This window comes from Heterocephalus glaber, unplaced genomic scaffold (genome assembly GCF_053883595.1).
Source record: "Heterocephalus glaber isolate CG9 unplaced genomic scaffold, H.glaber_assembly_v1.0 deba00001572, whole genome shotgun sequence".
NCBI classification, from domain to species: Eukaryota; Metazoa; Chordata; class Mammalia; order Rodentia; family Bathyergidae; genus Heterocephalus; species Heterocephalus glaber.
In genome coordinates this window covers 963203-984720 of record NW_028258357.1, presented here as the reverse complement: position 1 = coordinate 984720, position 21518 = coordinate 963203, and the positions used below count along the sequence as shown (strand labels likewise).

The 21518-nt window shown below is 32.4% G+C and overlaps 1 protein-coding gene across 35 annotated transcripts in view; it reads left to right on the top strand.

Moving 5' to 3' along the window:
• Positions 1-21518, top strand: part of Ppfia2 (PPFI scaffold protein A2) — a 482684-nt gene that overhangs the window by 407872 nt on the left and 53294 nt on the right. For all 35 annotated transcript variants that reach the window (XR_015443500.1, XM_087192543.1, XM_087192527.1 and 32 more), the window contains 5 exons: positions 1175-1412; positions 4862-4891; positions 7600-7730; positions 9005-9159; positions 16590-16683. Coding sequence is in view for 34 of the 35 variants with exons in the window: in XM_087192543.1 (XP_087048669.1) it covers positions 1175-1412; positions 4862-4891; positions 7600-7730; positions 9005-9159; positions 16590-16683 (648 nt within the window). In the remaining variant the exon portion in view is untranslated. The remainder of the gene's footprint in view (positions 1-1174; positions 1413-4861; positions 4892-7599; positions 7731-9004; positions 9160-16589; positions 16684-21518) is intronic.

The window sequence follows — 21518 nt, the reverse complement described above, 5'->3', positions numbered from 1 at the left end:
TTTGTCTTCTTGGACTACCATAGGTAGTAAGAAAATATGGTACTAACAAAATACCATAGTCTGGGTGGGTTAAAATAAAAAGTTCTCTTTTCACAGTTTTTGGTAAACTGGATAGTCTAAGGTCAAGGTTTTGGAAGGGTTTGATTTCTAGTGAAGGCTCTCTTCCTGGTCCTCAGGGGAGGCAGGCAGAGGGAGAAGGAGAGCATGAAAGAGAGAAGGCGAGAGAAAAACATTAATGCTTTCAAATTTGTTTTACCTTTATGACCTCATTGAATTTAACCTCCTCGATATTTCATCTCCAAATACTGTGTAGCCACATACAGGTACCTGATGAAATGAACAGGGTGGGTGGCACCACTTCCATCCACGGAAGGGCACATGCTAAAAGCAGGACAGGGTGCTCTTCTCCACCAGAACTAGTGATAACAAAGAAAGAACAAAGTTTGTGCTTGTAAATGGGATAAATTAAAACTGCTTCTCTTCTTAGTAATAAAAATTAAATTCCTTTAGAAATATTTTACATATAAACTACAAATTACTCATTTGAATGCTGTGGGTGGTTAATTGTATTCACTAATGTTTAAAACTTGCTTTTCAATTTGTCTGCCCTGATATTTCAAAATGAAACCTAATTCCTATGTAGATTTTTCTGGCAATTAATTAATATTCCCTATATCAGTAAAGGTAAAAATTTACACTTTAGTATTGAAGTTCATGGTAAATTAGATTGATCAATAAAAATTTCCTCTAATATTTAGGAAATATGTGTACAACATTCCCAAATAAGCAAATAAGGAGCAAATTGATTGGAATTCTTTAAATATATGAGGCTTATTATATGTACCAAACATAATTTAATGGTATAGTGTAACAACTCTCTTTATTATATTATTTTATTTTAATTCTAGAACCAATGAACCTGTAGGTAAAGTGTTTTAATTCAAATTATGTCATAGTAGATATGAAAGTGGGCAGGAAATAGATATACTTTGAAAAAAAAAAAAACAGCCAGGAAGTCTCTGGAATTTACTGATACAGTAGTTGTACTGCCCAGAGAAGAAAAAAAATGAAAACAGTATATTTAATATAAAATATTCACAGAGCACTTTTCAGGTGATTTATGAGAATTCTATTACAATGTCATATAACGGATCAAAATTAAACTATTTTTTAGGCTAATTCAAGAAGAAAAAGAATCTACCGAGTTGCGCGCTGAAGAAATTGAGAATAGAGTGGCGAGTGTGAGCTTGGAAGGCCTGAATTTGGCAAGGGTCCACCCAGGCACGTCCATCACTGCCTCTGTTACGGCGTCGTCGCTGGCCAGTTCGTCGCCCCCCAGTGGACACTCGACGCCAAAGCTCACCCCGCGAAGTCCTGCCAGGGAAATGGATCGAATGGGAGTCATGACGCTGGTATGTTGATGTGTCCAGAGAAAATGGCCCCCCTTTAGGATTGATCATGCTTCCCAGCAACAAAAAGGAAGAAGGGAAGGAAAAGAAAGAAGGAAAGGAGGGAGAGAGGGAGGGAGGGAGGGAGGGAGAGGGAGGTAAGGTAGGAGGGAGGGAAAGATCAGCTAAAATTTATTTGGTGACAATTCCAGTATAAAGACTTTCTGGGCACTTTGATTATTTACTTCCTCCTCCTCCACAACAACCCTGTGTGGTAGGTACAATTATTAATCCATTATGGATGAAGAAATGGTAGCTCACACAGGAAACTTTCTCATGATCAAATACTAAGGAAATGGACTGACAGGGACCAACGTATCACACTTTTGGTTTGAACGATTTAAAAAATTAAGTATACTTTTACTGATGGATTAATGAAATCAGTTTTGACTGGGTGGCTTTTTCATATACTAATTACCACAAATTATATATTATAATTGCTTCAATACACTAAGATATAATATTTCAATATCTAATTTTGCTAAGAGCTGTAAAAGAACAATAACACTAATTTCCCAGTGTTTTTACATTTAATGTCAACATTTTCACATGTATTCTTTCTTTTTCTCATTTACATTTATATTTGAAGTTAAAACTTGGAAACCTGTATTAGGAAGTATCCTGAAATCAACTGAGAGAAAACCAAAGTACCACATGGTAAAAATAATACAAGAAATCTTCTAGAAAATATGGTTCAAAGGACTACTGAATGCTGTGACATATAGTTACTTAATTCTCGTGACAACCTTGAAGTCAGAGGGCAAGGTATTCACAGAAGGTGGAGACAGCTGAGGCTTTGAGTACATGAGTAAATTGCAGGCGTTCCCCATGACTGATGAATTTAACTAGAGTCTTCTTCAAATTTCCTTAACTCAAAGCATATACTATTTTACTATTTTTCTGTCATTATCTGAAAATATATTAAAATGATAGCAATAGTAAATATAGAAAAATTTTGAACTGCTTATGGCAGTAAACTATGTTTTTAAAACAGCTAAAACAGGGGCCGGGGATTTAGCTCAGTGGTTTCGCCACCTGCTGCGCAAGCGCAAGGACCTGAGTTCGATCCCCAGTAGCAAAAAAATAAAAATAAAATAAAATAAAATAGCTAAAACAGCATTCTTTAAACAAAATCACATTTAAAAATAAAACAGCTTGGGAGTAGAGACTAATTAAAATACAAAGAGTAAAATAATAGTTTACTGCAAAATCTAACAAAGGATTAATAAATGGAGAAAAAATAGTGCTACTAAATAAGGATATGAAGCATATACATACATAAATATACATATATGTGTAATTTGTGTTCAGAAGACTGTGCAGCTACTCAGTATATATGCACACATATATCTACATAAAGCTTAATTCATGTCATTGTTAACTATTTTAAAATAATGTGTGCTCTGATTTTCTGTAGAATTGTATATGTATATGGGTGTGTATATTATACATACACACATGCATTTTTTTCATCATGAGAAAAACTTTTATAAACAATTAAAATTTTTGGTTGTACTTAAATATTTTAGTTCATCTTCACAAAATTTCTTTTATATAGCTTCAGTCTCATTTTCTTTAATTTTACAATTGAGAATTGAAACTATTTACTATATGATAGAGTAACATTTTTCACATTCAAATTCCTGTTATAGGACGTCCAAGCAATAAAGTCCATGAGATGAAACAATGCTGAAAAGAATTTATTCTATTACACCATTGAACCTTCTGTTCTATGCCCATTACCAGACTTGACAGAAGTCAAGTCACTTGACAGTGACTAATCAGAATAGTGGTCAACTAGTTGGAAGTAACCTTATCTTAATATATAGTACAAACTTTAAGTCAATTTACTAATTAATAGTGAGCAAATATATAAAGCCACATTGTGTTCTGCTTTTGAGGGAATCTAGGAAAATATCTTTATTTTTTAGTAAATAAAAATATTATCATCTCTGCTTTAGTTTCTGCATGTGCTTTGTAATTTTTTTGATCAATTTATTTCCAAAACTACAGTAAGAATTTGAATCACAGAGCACAATTTAGTTAGTATTTAAGGCAGATATACTTTGGTGATTTTGGTAGCCTTATTATTTCATTATATTTTTTCAATATAATATTTTCCCTTTTAAATATTTTAATAAATATTAGCATCATAACTCTTTGTAGTGTAATTTTTACAATTATAAAACAATACATTTATAATTTACATACCATTTTATTTTTTGTGCATATGAAAAAGGTTCAAGGGCTTCCACAAAATTTCTTGAGCAGGTACTTACAAATAAATCAATGATAAATCAACTTTATTTCACTAAGTGAGAGTACTGAAAAAGTATTTAGTGCATTTCCTTAAGGGTAAAGAAGTATTTATTGAGTTCAAAATTTAAATTAGAAAATTTTTAAAAATGCAGTAAATTGTTACTACTTAATGAAATTGTCATCAAATTCATTATTTTTATAGTAAAGGACAGGTAGATTTTTTTTTTTTTGCCAGTAGAAAATGTTGGAGAAGATTAGAAATTTGGGGGACAGAAGATTAGAGATTAAAAAGACATTACATTAATTGCTACATTGTGGAACATCTCATGAACCTTGTTCTTAGTCCTAATAAGAAAACGTACTTGTGTTTATCTTCACCATTTACTTCACAACAAATCCACAGACATAAATAACAAGTTAAAAATATCTAATTGGAACACTGCATGTGGTAAAAATAACATATCTCTCACTAAGAAGACATAATATAAATCATAATGTAAGAGCTTAATAAAATTATTTTACTTATGCAAGAAAAATTAACAAAGATATTACATGAATTCACTTTATTAAGTTCATCTGAAATCATTAAAATGACTTCTTAAAAATTCTATGAAAGGGTACTGATAAGAAAGCAGCATTCTATGTTATGCTGAGGACAGAACTTTGAACTTTGGCAAGGAGGGCAATATCAGGATGTTCGGAAGCTTGAGATTTCACAGAGCAGCATGCTTTCCCAAAGGCATTCCAAAGCTCCCCAAGAATGGAGATAAAGGGAGAGGTTATAAATTCTGGATGTGTGCACTGAATCTTCATTCTTTTGTGTTTTCTTGGGAGGATGTTTGTTTTTAGTGGCTTACTCTAGCTACACTCACTGTGTGCTTTATATTCTCCGGGGCCCATGTCTAATATCAAATGCACGTAGACACAGACTCATTGTGGCAACTTGTTCCCCTAGGTTTTCTTCTGAGAGGCTCTTCTCTGAAGTAACTAGCAGGAGGAGTGCTTTTATAATGATTAAAAAACATTTATTTAGGAAAGAATGAAATGAAAAAATTGACAACTGAATTATAGATACTATTTGGACTGGAAAAATGGTCAAATGGAAATCATGAACTAGTTCTGTTTTATGTTGCTTTTATTGCTGCCATTCACAGCCAAGTGATCTAAGGAAACATCGAAGAAAGGTACTGTAAATAATTCTGACATGATTACTAATTGAATATTGTCTTCTTTCTATGAAAATTATAAAATAATATTCCCACTCAAGTATTTTATTAACATAAAAAAGAAGTATTGAGCGGTCGCTTCAGCAGAACATATACCAAAAAGAAGTATTGAGGGTATTAAAGTGTTATTGCATTTTTAAAATATTATTATAAGAGCAGAAGTCTCAAGCATAAAATTATTTGTGAGGCAATGATTAGATTATGAGGACTAAATATCTTGATTTATCACTAATACAAAATATTGGTGATAAAATTAGATATTTTAATATCAATACTAGAGTGTAGTTGATTGTTTTAAAATGTTGGTTTTGTTATTATTCATATATGATGAGCCCAACATATTAAGAGACAACTGCCAAAGAAAAGATACTAGTTGGTTTCTCACAGTTTTCAAGCACCAGGGTCAGAACAATGCTCTGGCAGAAGCAGTATCTTCAGAGCGTAGAGCCTCACAAATACAGAAAACAAGGAAATAGAGCAAAACCAACACTTTCCTGTTTGGAATGAAATCAAGATAATATATATGGCATAAGGAAATAGAGTGGACACAATTATGATTCACAAAATGAGATATTCCTAGATAGTTGAGAACAGCCACAGGGTATCGGATGGGGGAAGATTCCAAAGATCCTAGCTACTGTCTAATGCAAAAATCTGTTCTTTAGCATTTTCAGCATGTGGTAGCCGGTCTATGCTGAAGCACTTCTGAAACTAGAGAACTTTTATTGTTAGATGATTGAGGGAATCTATATTATGTCTCTATGGCTTAGATCGATGGAATTATTCATCATCTTATAGCATCTTCTTGACACTACCACTTAATTCTTAACCACAAATTTATCTGTATAATATCCTTATTAATCTTTGACCATGGTAAGGTTGAAAAGGGCTAGAAAGAATCTACAAAGTTAGAAAAAAAGTCTGGGTAGATGGTGTAAAAGAAATTTAGCTGGTATGAAAAAAAAGGATAGGATGAAAGATCCTGTGGAGAAACACAGATTCACAGCATTTAGAGTAAAGAGACTGGAAAGAAAGGTGTTGGAAAACTGAACACCAACTGAAAATCCTTGTGTATCAGGGGAAGTAGTTACATATATGATTTCATTTACACTTCAAAAGAACATATTAAGTTAACTATTATTATTTCCATTTTATTGACTGATTCCAAGGCCTTTCTTCCATACTTTATTTATATACTGTGAGCTTTCATGTTATGCAGAGGAAGAGTTTGTATCTTATGTGTTTAAGAGTCCATATTGGAAATGATATAGTTTGGTTGGCAGGAGGGGAAACAAAAGGTATTTTATAAGTTGGTATCTCAGGAGCAAAGGTTTGAAAGAAGAAATGGTCACGCTTAGAGGAAAGAAGCATAGAAAAGAATCATGGTTAAACATGGAACTGTGAAAATGCTACTAGATGATGGATGAGTCCTGAAACATGTTCACATTTAGATGGGTTTGGGATTTAAAAGGATTTATCACATTGGAACTATAGTGAAACAGTTCTTGAAAAAAATTATGCTGATGGCACTGTGGTAGCTGATGGGAGAAAGGACTGGTACTAAAATGGCTCTCTAAGCTGCAAGAATAATCTAGGCCTGGGTGATGTGAAACCTGACAAACAAGTTCATTAAATTCCTCCAGTGCATGATATTTCTATCATAAAAAACACATTTATGCATAATAGCTTTATGTAGAAACAAATAAGACATTTCCCCAGAATGCAAATTTACAATTATGGCATTAGGCACATTGAGAAAATTTTTTCATCAGACCTTCCAGAAACATGTATCTTTTAGCTCTGTTTTCCATATCTTGATTCCTCTTTGTTTGTGTAATATAAAATTATGCCATTAAAATACAGCATGTAAAGTATTTCTCTACAATTAACATAATTCCTAGAAATTTCTTTTTTTTATTAGAGCTCTATATTATCTCACAACATTTGTAGTGTATTGAGTTGTGCTGGATTCTGAATTTGATTCAATTTGTTCTTTAACATTTGATCTTATTTTCTTTTGGCTTTTTGTATTTTTTTCAATTTTCCCATCACTAGAAATGAAATATAACAATTTTCAAGAATTATGTTTTAAACTTTTATTGTTCTCAAATGGAAAAGGTTTTTTTTTATAAACTATTACTTTTTAAATACTCTTAAAATACACTTCATTAGGTTGACTAATTTAAAGTAATTTAGTGGATAATATTGTATCTTGCCAACTTGACTTCCCATTTTAAGACCCCCATTTAAAAGGTATCTTTGTTATGATAAACTGACTGTACACCATGCTTTTTTTCTTTAGTAGATTTACAGCTTTGCTCAAATATGTGTTCAGTACCTTTGTGTAAAAAGTATACTTTCTGATAAGGTGATATGATTGCAGAATATTTTTTCATAGTTACTACAGATTGATTTATGATATAACTTTTGCAAAATATTTTTTTGTGTAGTGGGTCCATGTATTCTTAATTGTAATGTCTTAACTTTTAAATAGCTCTGAAAATCATACTCTTAAATAATATGAATTTATATATATAATGCATGCATGCTCTGTGTCTTTGTGTTAGAATTACTCATATATCCTTGCTTTAAGGATTCCTTGTTTGTATCAATTTTAATTGAAATTTAGAGAGAGTTCATTTGAATATATTCTCTTTTGCTTCTAGATTGCAGTGGTAGAAGAAGATGGTCGGGAGGATAAAGCAACCATTAAATGTGAAACTTCTCCTCCCCCCACACCCAGAGCCATCAGAATGACTCACACCCTCCCCTCTTCCTACCACAATGAAGCCAGAAGGTGAGACCCTCTGAGCTCACAGTGCAGCAAATGCTGCCCTTCTAAAACTTTTCTTTCCCTTCAGTGTTGTCAAATAGACAGCTATACAATTTCTATGAAATTAAATTTGAGTCATAATTTTCCATCAAGACATTGTCCTAAGAAACTAAAGAAAAAATCCTATAAAATCATGTATGAATAGCACCTTCAACTTTACAATTAGTTGATTACCATAGGTTATTAATACTTAAGTTTAGAAAGATAAACTCTGAGATATACATAATGGGAAAAGAGCCCTTTTTGCCTTGTTGATGAAAATGTAAACTAGTACAAACACTGTGGAAATCAGTATAGAGATTCTTTAAAACACTAAAACTAGAAATTCTGTATGGCCCAACTATTCTTCTTTAAGGTATCTTCCTACAACAGTTAATGACATGTTATCACAGTGACACATACATACCCATGTTTTATAGCAGCATAATCCATAATAGCTGAGTCTTGGAAGCAGCCTATATATGTCTAACAGCAGATAAACTGGTAAATAAAAGGTGATACTTACACATATTTAAGTGTTACTCTGCCATAAGAAGGATAAACTCAAGTCATTTTTAGGAGAATGGATGCACCTTGAGACCATAATGTTAAGTGAAATAAATTAGGCATACAATCTTAAATATTGCATGATTTCTCTTATGTTAGAAATCTTGAATATAAATGAAGAGCAAAATAAAAGATAGATAATAGGAAGTAGGGAAATAGATCTTTCTCAATGGGAAGAGGACTAAGAGATGGAGGAAGGAGGAGGGGAAGGAAGGAGAGGGAAAACGGGTGGACAAAGAATTAAGATGTGTTATGTGCATGTGGCAAGGCCCACAAAGAATGTAATCATGATGTACTGCAAACATGAATGCACTAATAATTTTTTTTAATTTTAAAAAAGAAAGAATAAGCTAAGGGTTGAGTAATAGAATGACATTTAATGTGGCATTATTAATCTAGCATAAATTCATTGATTATTTTGTCATTATCCAAAGAATAAAAGGGGAAAATCAATTTGCAACAAAAAGAAATAAAACTGGAAAGAACTGGAAATTTGGAGATGGAGATTCAGGGCCCTGAGGCTAAAGAAACTACATTTTAATATCTTAAGTGAAAGCATAAAAAGAAAGGGAGAAAATAACATTCAAACTCTACTTGTTTCTCCTATTGTACATTTATAAAGGAATCAAGTCTTGTGTGCCTTGTGGATATTGCATCAAAACAAGCAGTTTGTTCCCCTTTGTGTTTTACAGTAGTTTATCTGCCTCTCTCGAGCCAGAAAGCCTTGGGCTTGGAAGTGCCAATAGCAGCCAAGACTCTCTTCACAAAGCCCCCAAGAAGAAAGGAATCAAGTCTTCAATAGGACGCTTATTTGGTAAAAAAGAGAAAGCTCGTCTTGGACAACTCCGTAAGTATGCATGTGTCATTTTTGTCACTTTTGTGTGTCTCTGACTCACTTCATTTCTTTTCTTTTCATTTCTTCTTTCTTATCAGACAAACTTCTTATTTAAACAATTTGATTAATCTTATTTAGCTGAATAATGCTTAATAAAAATTGCAGTGAAAGAATGTTATAAAATCTTCATTTTATTTCTCTGGTAATAAGAGCAGCTAGAATTTATTTAATGCTAATTATTGTGGCAGGCACGATAACCATATGACACAAGTGTAGTCACAGTCATCTTTATTTTATTGGTGAGTGAACAGTGTCTTAGTATTTTTGCAATACTGAGATATTCACCTTGATTCTAGTGTTTCAAAATCAGCTTAAACCCACTGAGTGCACTGCCACTTGGGACATAGCTGTGTAAAAAAGCTGTTGTATGAATTCAGAACCAAAATGTTGAAAAAGATGAGAAGCTTAATAAAATCCAACAGAACTTTTTAATGTCAAAATAAGCATCATGATAAATAGTATTTAAAACATAAAGAGTAGGATTTCTTTGCCTAAAGCCATCAGAATTTTCCCTTAATAATCTCCATGACATGAGAAGGTCTATTCTTATAGTAGGGATTGTACTAGAATCAGCTATTGTCAGTGACTGAATTAAAATATAGATTTCAACATTTGAAATAACCCTAAGAATAACTTTATAAAAAAAGATGCAAGCATATTCCCGTATATGCATAATATCTGAAATGAAAACAATAGGTGATATTTATGAAATGATAAATACAGTTGGCTCTTTTAAGGGGAAGTCTTCCTATATATTTACATTTAGAGTTACATGATTGGGAAAAGATTGAGCTTCTACCTCCAATGGTAAGTGGAATGATGTAAATTTCCACGTACTTCCTTGAGTTTGTCAAATAGAGGAATGATTGTTTACAAGTAATCCCTCAACATTCAGACTTAGTTTTCTACTTTACTACCAAAATAATTTCTGAATATGATATTTATGCTTGAAGATTTATGACAGTAATATTATTCAAAAATGCCTTTCCTGACTTCCACATTTGGAACCCCCAAAATAATCAAATGCTATGAGAAAGTGATGTGCAGTCATCTGTATGACAGCAGTGGCATTAGAACCTCTTATGATTTCTATTTCTCAGGAGAGGATCCTCTTAGCCTATTAAAATTTTTGCATAAGGAGAGAAGAGAGGAGCTGGTTATTTTATATAAAATATATGTGCCAGACATTAAGATTTATTTTACCTACTTTGACAGTGTTTATAGTCTTTATCGAATTATTTTCATTTCCAATATATCATAGTGTAATTCACAGTAGTGTTGTTGGTTATTCTATAATTTATTCTTTTAAAAATATATTTAATTTTTTTCACTCTTAGATTTTTCTACTTCTATTTTATATTTATATTTGATAAGGAATTCTCAAATCATTAAGTCTTTTCACATATCCAAGGTATAATTTAAAGTCCAGAAAATCTAAAGGCTCCTAGAAACCTAGTGCTTATTTCCTGTTTTCAGTGTCTGTGTGTCTTTAGATCAGAACAAATGAAACTGAAATCAATTTTAATTATATCTTTCTCAATCCCACCAAAGTTGGAAACAAGTTGGTATCACATCATAAGCTTTGGAAGATTTCTGAACTCTGATCCATTTTTGTTTTACTCCATAGAGCAGCAGAGAACAGGAGGAGTATAATCAAATCCAGACTCAGTAGCTAAGTAGGAGCCGAAATACTGATAAGGAAGGCAAGGACAAAAACTATACCTATGAAGTTTTATAGGGTTCACATATAGAATGAATCAAAACTTCTGGAGAAATTAATAATAAAACATCTCTATTGGAAATACACTTGGTGAAATAAGAAAAGGATGTAGATAGGAGTGGGTTCCAGGAAACCATATCTGTACCAAAAATACCTGGTACAAAGAACCTAACAGTAATTCGGATAAGGGATAGGGACTGTAGGGCTACTTTGTTCTGGAAGGCGTATGCAGGTACTAACACAAACACCATTAAAACTTCTCAAACCCCAGAACTATAAGCTGGTGCTGCTGATTCATGAATCAGAGTAATCTAAGGGAGCATCACAAGTATTTTCAATTTTAATGTCTAGAGCTCAAAATTTCAAAGACACAGGAACACTACAAATGTTATTTCTTCTACAATACAAATAAAAACAAATACATAAATAAATCAAAATAAAATAAAGACAATAAGAAAGGATGATATAGAATAATAAAAAGTAAATTTGAAATTTTGAGCCATACTCTAAGATTTATTACTCTTAAAATATTTAGCTAATAAGGGAAGGAAATGTAAGTTAACTTGAGAGCAACTGTGCTACTTACATTTAAATAAAATACAATTTGGAGGGAGAAAATTACATACCTACAACTATGAAAGGATATCTTGGTTCCATCAGAAATATGAACAACAAAGGAAGAATTCATAGTAAACTACATTGGAAAATATTTGAAGAGATGTTACATATATACTCATTGAAAGCCTAGGTTAAAATTATAAATTCTAAATATGAATGATCAGTTAATATGACTACATAGATAACTTCTAAGTAGAATCAAAGTCATTATGCACATTGTCTATTTGTACAAATGTTAGAAACAAAGGCAAAACAAATATGGAAACATTATAACTCAAAGGAAGCAACACAATGAAAAGCAATTGTGTAAAACTAAGATAAACCAAATTATTTTCCTCCAAAAATTTCTTACAGAATCCTTTCAAGTGTTGTTTTATCCAAATCACAAGAGTAGCGTAGAAAAAAAAAAACTGGTAGTAATGGTAAATTTTGGATTTTCATATGTCTTTTGGAAAATGCATTCTATTTTTAACAGATGATTTGACAGTTCTTATTTATAGTATTATTGCCTATAATTTAGGAGCAGGGTTTGAAAACTGAAATGTCTATTAGAGGTATCAGGTTATGGGCTAAGTATAAAATAACAGGGAGTGGTGTAGACTAAAATGAATCAGTGAGCATTTGTTCTTCTAATAAAAGCATTCAAAATCAATTTTAAAGTACTATATAGGAAAAAGGAACCATATATTCGAGCCAAGTCTGTCAGAATTCCACAGCTGAAGTTGGGAAAAGTCTCCTTTTTGGGAATACGATTTTAGTTCCTTCTTCTCTTGCCTTTATTTTTATTTGCTCTCTGTATCTCAAATTTCATGATGAGAAGGTGCACAAATAGGTTTGGTATTTTCACCGAAGGACATGAAGACTGTTACTGTAATAAATACTTCTGCTATTTTTCTGTAAAAAGAGATTCAGAATGTAGTCGGATCTTGTTAACAGTGAGCATGATCAATGACCATGAACTACCTCACCACTGATTTATGCATTCAAGAGCAATGTATAACTGATATTTCCATTATTGGTCAAACATACTCATTTCTAATTTATATTTTAAAAGTCAGCATTTGATCCTGTCATCTTCTCTAGATACTGACTTATATTTCTTCTTTCCTTAACATCTAAGATTCAGTGAGTTATCCACAAGTACGTTTTTGCTTCCTCGTCCGTCAAACACTTGACATCAATATCCTCACATTTTACGACAAAACAAGTTCAGTCTTAACAGAGTAGTTTGTTTGAACAAAGAAGGCTGGGCACAAACAAAGCAATTTAAGACTGTGGTAATACACTCACAAATCGTATCTTATCATATGAATTTAAAAAAGAAACAGTATATCTGAAATGGGATTTCTCCACCAAAAACATATTTTATATTTTGTTAGAAAGAGAAACATAACAAATGATAGATATATGTAAGTGGTATAGATGTATAAAAGCAATGTTAGGAATTCCACTAGCCAAAATAAACTTATCATTGGAAATACTACCCACATTGAAAGAGAAATTATAAAATTAGATTTTATTTTTGAATAAAAGAAAAGTTTATGTGAGTAGAATTAAAAATAAGTATAATTATTTGAATAGTCTCATTTATTCCTCCAAATCCTTATTTGGAGAGAAAGAATTCACCCAGAAAATAGCTGTTAATAAGAGAACATTAAAGCCAAAGAACCATGAGGAGATTTCAAGGGTTAAAAGAAAAGAAGAGGTAATACAAGATCATTTATTTATTCCCACTTTGAGTGAAGAAGCATACATTTAGCTTCTGTTAAGTTCAGCACACCAACCATAAACTTTACGAAGATCACTGAAGCATGGCTGTTGGCAAAAAGAAGGTTTAGCAAGATGCATAATATGTAAAGTTACAAAACCTCTATATTTAAAATAAAACAAAAGATTGGTGTGTCTCTGGCCCAGAAAAGTTTTCCTCATGCATTATCTGTCCTGTCAGGACAATGAGGACGAGTGGTTCTGAGCCCTAAGATCAGTGATTATGCATAAGTAATTGAAATCCTGACTAGCTTGACTTTTAATTTTATCTGAAGGCGTTAACCTATTTTTAAACAGAAAATAAGCTGTGCTAAAAATAGCCATGTCAGACTAAGCTCTTTTGTTTCCTTGACAAAGTTACTCAGTAAATGATCAGCATAGGCAGCCAGCAAACTGTGACTCGTGACATTCCCTTAGACAAAATGTCAAAAGTGGGCTGACTCATGGAAAAATTAGGTAGATTTATAACTCATTAAATAATCCTTACCCTATAGCACTGATAAGTGGAGTGACATCAACTTCAAGGCTTATAGCAATACGACTAGAACTCCCACTTTCCTTAGTCAACACATTTGCCAATCACTTGAACTAAAACATTTCAACAGTGCAAGTATCTGATGATAGTTACTGATATAATTAGGAATCATAACTGAGAAAATTAGGAAGGCTATATCAAAAAACTGAGTTAAGGAGGGTCCAAATTATCCCCTCCTAAAGGTACAGTTCTTGGGAGCATTTTTCAATAAGAGAAATTTATAAGTTTCATCTGACTCTACAGTAGATATGATCAATAAATTTAGGCCTCTTTAATAGATATAAGTATTAAGAGAGAAGAAAAAGACTTTTCTATTCTATCCTGCTACAGCAAGAAAATAGTCCAAAGATATCCATTCTAATTATTACACTTGTAGAGATATATGTCACCTTGAAGACAGGCTGGAGAACAATATTAAGGTGATGTGGAGGACTGAAATCCATGAAGAGTAGATAGGTAAAGGATATGTTAATTTGCCTTGCTGACCTACCAGGTTTCAAAAATTTGAAGAAGTGCTCTGTAGAAGAGTCGTTAGCCTTGTCATTGTTGAATGAAGATAAAAAGCTAGAACCAAACTTAATGTTATAGAAAGGTAAACTTTATCTCAATCTGAGAAAGATGAATGAGGTGTCCAATTATATATAGAACATTCCAGTTTAAGAGATCATGAGTTGTTACCTGAGACCTCTGGTTCTTCTCTCTGGGCTTCTTCCTGACACTCTATCCCATATATTATATGAAACAAATACCCAGTGGGTAGGGATGTACCAACTTACATCTAGGAACTATTCTGGGTGAGTGATCTGATCCTGGATTCAGGAGGAGGTGGTGTAGAAGAGGGATCACTTGGTACTCCTTAATAGAAGGGAATCATATGAGTTTGGATCACTAAATTGTTGATTTGGGGTGACTCAAACTTTTTATGTAGAAAGGGAGCTTGTAAAAATTACCTGGCTGGGCTCTTCATACCCTAAGTGGGATCCTACCTCCAACAGTTAGTAGTTTTCAAAGACTTTACAAAGTAAAAGTACCTGAGGGATAGTTGCAGAGCTCCATCAAAGCCAAAAACCCTGTATGCACAGCCATGAGGTAGGCAGCAAAGTGATAAACTATCTATTATTTAATTACCAAATTATGAGACTCATGTCTTTCAAGTCTGAGCCCCTCAGGCCATGCAAGGAGTCAGATTAATTATTCTTTTTCCCCCATTAAGTTTATTGGTCCATTTTAGGTATAAAATACAGTTACATTCATCAATGCTTTTTGGACCATTTCCTAATGAACTACCTAGAAGAATGAGTAATTTCTAGCTTTCATAGGCCAGTGTTTCTCACCCTAGGCACTCTTGCCATTTTAAGAAGGACAAGCTACAAGATTCTCTGCTTACTGAAAATATTTAGAATTCTCATCTTCTGCCCAATATATACCCATTTCACTTCATCATCACTGCAATATCCAAGAACTGTGCAATGTATACAAATATTTATGTCTTGGGAATTGATACTTTCTCCAGTTGAGAATTAGTGGTCTCTAGTGCTGTCCACTATTAATATAAGACATAAAACTGAGCCTCATATGTAATTTTTAACTTTGTAGTAGCTATATTAGAAGAATGAAAAGGACAATTGAAATTAATTTTAATAATATGGTTTATTTAAACAAATATATACAAAATACTGTCATTTCAACATATAATCAACACAAAATTATTAAATAGGTTATTGTTGGTGCTGCATTTTCAAAATCTGTCAGCACATATTTGGACCAACCACATTACAAGTGCTCAGGAGTGGCTAGTGAGCCCATTAATTGCTGACAAGAAAGTGACAAACTCACCATATTTAGTAATCACACTTAGAGTAAAAGAATCCCTAAGTTAGTTTGGCTGAGGTCATCTTCTGCAGTTTGTTGGATGGGTATGTGGAAAAATGAACCAAAGATCCACTGGCCAGCTGAGTCAGTTCTAGAGAGAAATGCCTTTCTCATCCATAAATGTTTACCTGCGCTGAAAAAGTGCACTTGCCACGACTTTTGCCGCTGTTTATGGGCCCTGTCTTGTGTGTGATTGGCCTCAAGCAAAATTTTCGATTTGGCATTTTCAAGCAAGACACAACCCCAATTATGTATTAACTCCTTTCACAACAAATCAATTGGATTTCAGAGTAGTCAGTATGAAATTCTTGGATTGAGTTTTATGGAGAAGGATGTGAGAGTTAACCAGATGAACAGAACAAAGTACCAGTAGCAGGATATGGAGAACATTTAGAAGTCAGCAAATGTCTCTCCAGTCTCTCATCTTTGAACTGAAAACATACACTAAATTTCTATTCAATGGGTTACCATTTATCTCATTGTATATAAGATATGGCAAATATTTTACATGATAAATAAGTAAACAAATCTCATACACCATAGAATTATTCACTTCTGTTTTTCCTAAGTAGGAAAATTGACCTTGAACTTTGAGTACTGTATGTTCAAGTGTTTTATTATACAGAAGAGACATTTGTTATTTTCCACATTCATTATTGAACAACTGGATGGAACATCAATAGCTTCTTGTTTATTTTTTATTCTCTTGTATTTGTTTACTTGTGCAAACATGTTATATATGTTGTGTATACAACTATAGACAATCCAAAAATTGTAATACTAAACACTTGCTCAAATAAGATTTTAAGAATTTAATTTCAGCATTTTTATAATGTATATATCTAAATCTGAATAGTTATTTCTTCACAGGAGGCTTTATGGAGACGGAAGCTGCAGCTCAGGAATCTCTGGGATTAGGCAAACTTGGAACACAAGCTGAAAAGGACAGAAGACTTAAAAAAAAGTAGGTTTGGAGACTTTTTTCCTCCTCTTTCTAACTTTTATTTCTTCCTAATTATTGTTTGCAGAAAATTAAGAAGAGAATAATTAGAAACAAGACAACTAAATTGAAGCCAGTACTTTCTTGGTTTTACAGAAAATAATTCAGTGCTCATGTTTCCTGACGATAATGAGCTACACATTAAAATGTGTATAAAATTTTTCAGCTTGCAATAGAATAAAAAGTTTCTTCCAAATCACCAAAGTATTTGTTTCAAAACTCAAGTATATTTTAAATACTTTCATCCTAAAAATATGCAATAGTCTACTTGATGTTAAATTCAATGCTTATACAATGAGAACACAACATCTATCCAACTTTGTGCTTCATCTCATGACAATTATGGTATCTAACCTTTATGATGGAGTATTGAAAAGGAGAAACATTTCTCTGGCTAAAAATAAATTTATTTTAGACTCACAGCAGATTGTTTTGCATCTGTCAGGAAACTGATAGTGTATCTTTTCATTCATGTATAAAATGGAACATTTAAATGACTTGGAAAATTGGCAAATTTTGAGTCTCAGCAGCTGTTGGAAAGCAACAGCGTTCATAAATAATGTATTTTAAGATACATAGTAACATTTTTTTACTGAAAAAATAGCACCCTTAGAACAGGTTCTTTGAAAGCAAAAGCAAAATAATTTCTATATTCCATAATCTATTGGTTAATTACTTCTTTTCTTCTCTCCCAAATATTTATTATACTGTGTTACATTTCAGATATTTCCTTCTTTGCTCAGAACTAAAATTTTGCTAGTCACAATTTTGTAACAGATATCTTCCTATGATTATAATATGTAGACTAATTAATTTATTTCATATTTTATCCTCTCACTTGCTGTGCAGATATTTACTAATAAGAGGAATTATATACTTATAAGTTGCAGAACAACTTATTGTTTTCTTATTTTACTACTTACTAAGATTAGATCTCTTCACTGATTCAATAGAAATACTTGGAAAAAATGACATTGCAAACCTTATTTCCTGAATATAATTAAATATTCAGTAATATTCAATAATAAATATATCGTCTTTAGTTACTAATCATTCAAAAACATATTTAAATGTTATCATAATCTGTTTTGAATATTTTTGTTTAGTTATATCAAGGAATGTTATATTTAATTTTGTGGCTATTTATGGAAAAAACATTTATAAAATGTTTATTTGTAAAATTTAAAAAATTCTTTGGTTCTTTTACTTGAAATCTAAAGGAATATGGAAATTTAAAACTCAAACTGGTCAGTGGACATGATATATTTCCCTTCAAAGTTAATTCTCATTTCTTCCACAAAGAAATATTACCAAATGGCAATCTGAACAGCTTTCACAACTGTATATAAAGCTGATATTGAGGCAGTATACTGAATAACTTCTTGAGTATTTATGGACCAAGGTAAATCACCCTTTTAACAGGTAAAAAATCTGTTTGCACAATAATTTAAAATTAAATACTTAACATTTAGCTATTACTCAGTTTTCACATTTCTGATCGATATTAGTCTTAAAGAATTATTTCTCACCTCCTAAATACCCTTACAGTCAGAATTTACTTTTAGTTCTGTACTCCATTTGTACCACGCTTGACTTTTTGTTTTATTTTGCAATAAATTTTGATAAAATACAATTGGAAAATATGTTAAACAGAGTATTTGTTTTTAATAAGAAGACTATTAAGAACATTCTGAAAAAGAACATTCTGTAAGTCAATAATAGCCATTCTTAGTACAATTATTTACTATAGAATAATAGTATTTTGATTAATGTATCCCTCAAGGTTAGGTAGAGTTATTTAAAGAAAATAGAAAAGTATTTTTTCTTTTTATTTGGATGTTCCATAGTGAGAACCTATGAACATAAATATGCTATTTGTGTTTCGGAAACATAAACGAATAAGTACTAACACTTATTCAAGATGTGCCTGATTCTGTCCTTTGCTTCTGTGTTATTACAAAGTGATATGCTTTCAAATAATGAATTTTATTAGATTCAAAAGATAAATTATTTTTAAATTACATGGTTTCAAAATTTATTTCTATAAATTTCATTCTTAGTTTTTACTAAATATTGGTAGCTTGTTCTCAGATTTTCCCATGTCTAAAATTTCACTGAAATCCAATTTTTTTTTTTTTTTTGGTACCGGGGATCTGAACTCAGGACCTTGCACTTGCAAGGCAGGCTGTGGAACCACTGAGCTAAATTCCCAGCCCTGAAATCCAATTTTTTTAAAGAGACAACATATACTTTTTCATTATGCTTCAAATGAAATTTTTCATTCTTTTCTGCTGGCATTCTACAATGAAAACAATTTTAAGACTATTTTATTAAAAAAATAAACAGTAAATAAACAACCACTTTCAAAATGTTTAACACTATAAATTGTACAACAACAGTTGTAATTACTGTGGTTTCCTAACAGTCACTTCTATATTTTATCCACTAGGGCTCTAAATGATGTTTCAGGCCATAGTATTTAACTTAAACCTGTGTTCACTATCCCAGACCCATATCACAGATTCACTAGTCTCTGTGAGTGTAAGCAGAGCTGGAGAGAATCTTATTTTCAGTTTTGCTAAAATATCAGATATCCACAATTGTCAGTCTGTGCCGTTCAATTTAATTCGGACAAATCTTCTCTAGAGAAGTTAACTATGGTGTATTACAAAAATACCACATGGGGAAGATACTTTCAGAGAGCATTTGAGAGATTTCAAATTCTTTCAAAGTTTAGAAATTTTTAATGGTGGCAGTCTCAAAGATAGGTCTCCTTTGGGGTAATTTTACCATTTAGCAAATTCAACACACATAGGTTTGAAGGGTTCACAAAATCTATGTTCCTACTTTAACTCTACTTGTGCTTTGTTTCTTGCTCCAGGCAATAGTTTTGCTTATATTTCTTACTATTGTCCTATGACAGCAAACAGCAAGTCAGCAATCCTGAATCTGCTACAGTACTTGTGTGCCAAGATAATCTTTTCTACCTTTACCTTCCTCAGAGTTATCATACAGGAGCTGTTCTTTCATCATAAAAACAGAGAACCTAAGCTTAAGCCCAGTTATGATTGCTCAGACTGGTTTGCCATTATTATCACACATCATTGCTTTGTTTACTTTTAAATTTTCAATCTTATGCATTGTTTCAGCAGGACTCTATAAGCACAGGTTATATTGAATTGAAACTCACTTTGTCATTCTTTGAATATTTCACATTAATATTCTTGGTCTTCCCCTTTCAAATTTGACAGGTTTTATTTTTCAGTCTCCTAGTGTAGCTCTCTTCTCAGTATTTAGTCTGGACTGAGAACTTGTCCATCATCCTGTGCTTCACTGGACTCCAGGCTCTTTTTATTCAACAAAAACAAACATCTTCTTCCTTTCTAAGATTGACATTGAGTGTAACTAGGCCTGAGAATCTCCCCTCTTCACCTTTGTATCTGTCATTCCTTTCTATGCAGCTTATTTTTAAGATCTTAAGCTTCTTGCACAGGATGGTTTATTAAAACCAACCACAGAACTGAAACAACTGCATAGAATAATAGAAGTTACTGCAAGATCCAAACCCTACATGAGCTAGCCCAACAAAAACATTGGTTATACTGGGTGTGGTGGTGCATGCCTGTAATCCCAGCATTCCAGAGCCTGAGGCAAAAGGACCAGGAGATCCAGGCCAGCCTGGACTACATAGTAAGTTCAAGGCCAGCCTTAACTAAGAGTGAGACCTTGTCTCAAAGCAAAACAAGTCAGGTTTTTTGTTTCATTTTGGTTTTTGGGTTTTTTTGCGGGGGGAGGTACTTACAATTAAACCCAGGGCCTTCATACTGAGCAATATCCCCACTCGTTTTTATTTTGTATTTTTAAACAGGGTCTAGATAAATTGCCTAAGGTGAGTTTGACCTTGCAATCCTTCTGCTTCAGCCTCCAAATTAGCTGGGATGACAGATGTGTACAAAACATCAGTTTCTGAATGAAATTAAACTCCCCCAAATTTTACTTGGAGTCTCAATTTGGGAATCTTAGGGCCCAATAAATAGAAACCCTCTTCCTTTGTAAGTACAGAACTTATTTGATGATAAAGAAAGCCAGATAATTAGAGATCAAAATATCGGCCTGGTTGGCAGTAATGTTGCTAGAACATAGCTTCAGTAATGTAGTGTGCATGTGGGGCGATGCTTCTTAATACAAATGGCAGGACGGGCTGAGCTTCCCAACACAGAATACCAAAATTAAATACACTTACCTGACACAGGAAGAGCTGCTTTTATAGCCTTCTAAGATTCACTTCATCTTAAAAATAAAATTGTAATATTATGATTTTGAAAATCTATTACTGTAGAAGCAACAACTATTTATAAATTTGCATCCTTAACATCCTTGCCTGAAGAAAAGTTTTTGAAGTTATCGGTGTTATTTGCATTGTTATTAAGATCTTATTAGATTTCTTACTACCTTCTCTTTTGGGATATATTTTGCTGCCAGGTTTTCATATCACTATCTTTAGAAATGTGATGATAGCAAAGTAGGAGAAGTGAAAAATTTCCTAGATTGTTAGAGATCTGAAAATACATTTGGCACATAAAATTAATTGATAATAGTCAAAGGTGTAGAACTACTCTACTGGTGTAAAATAATCCCCCTCAGAACTTTGAGGTTACTACTTTTCTTACTCCCAATTAAGTCTAATGTAAATTTATGGTCAGTTTTTTGTATATAACATGTTGAATTTCTTTTTCCTTTGTCTCTCTTTGGAATTTTTCAGAATTCTTAGGCTTATCATTGAGATTTTGAAATGTCAT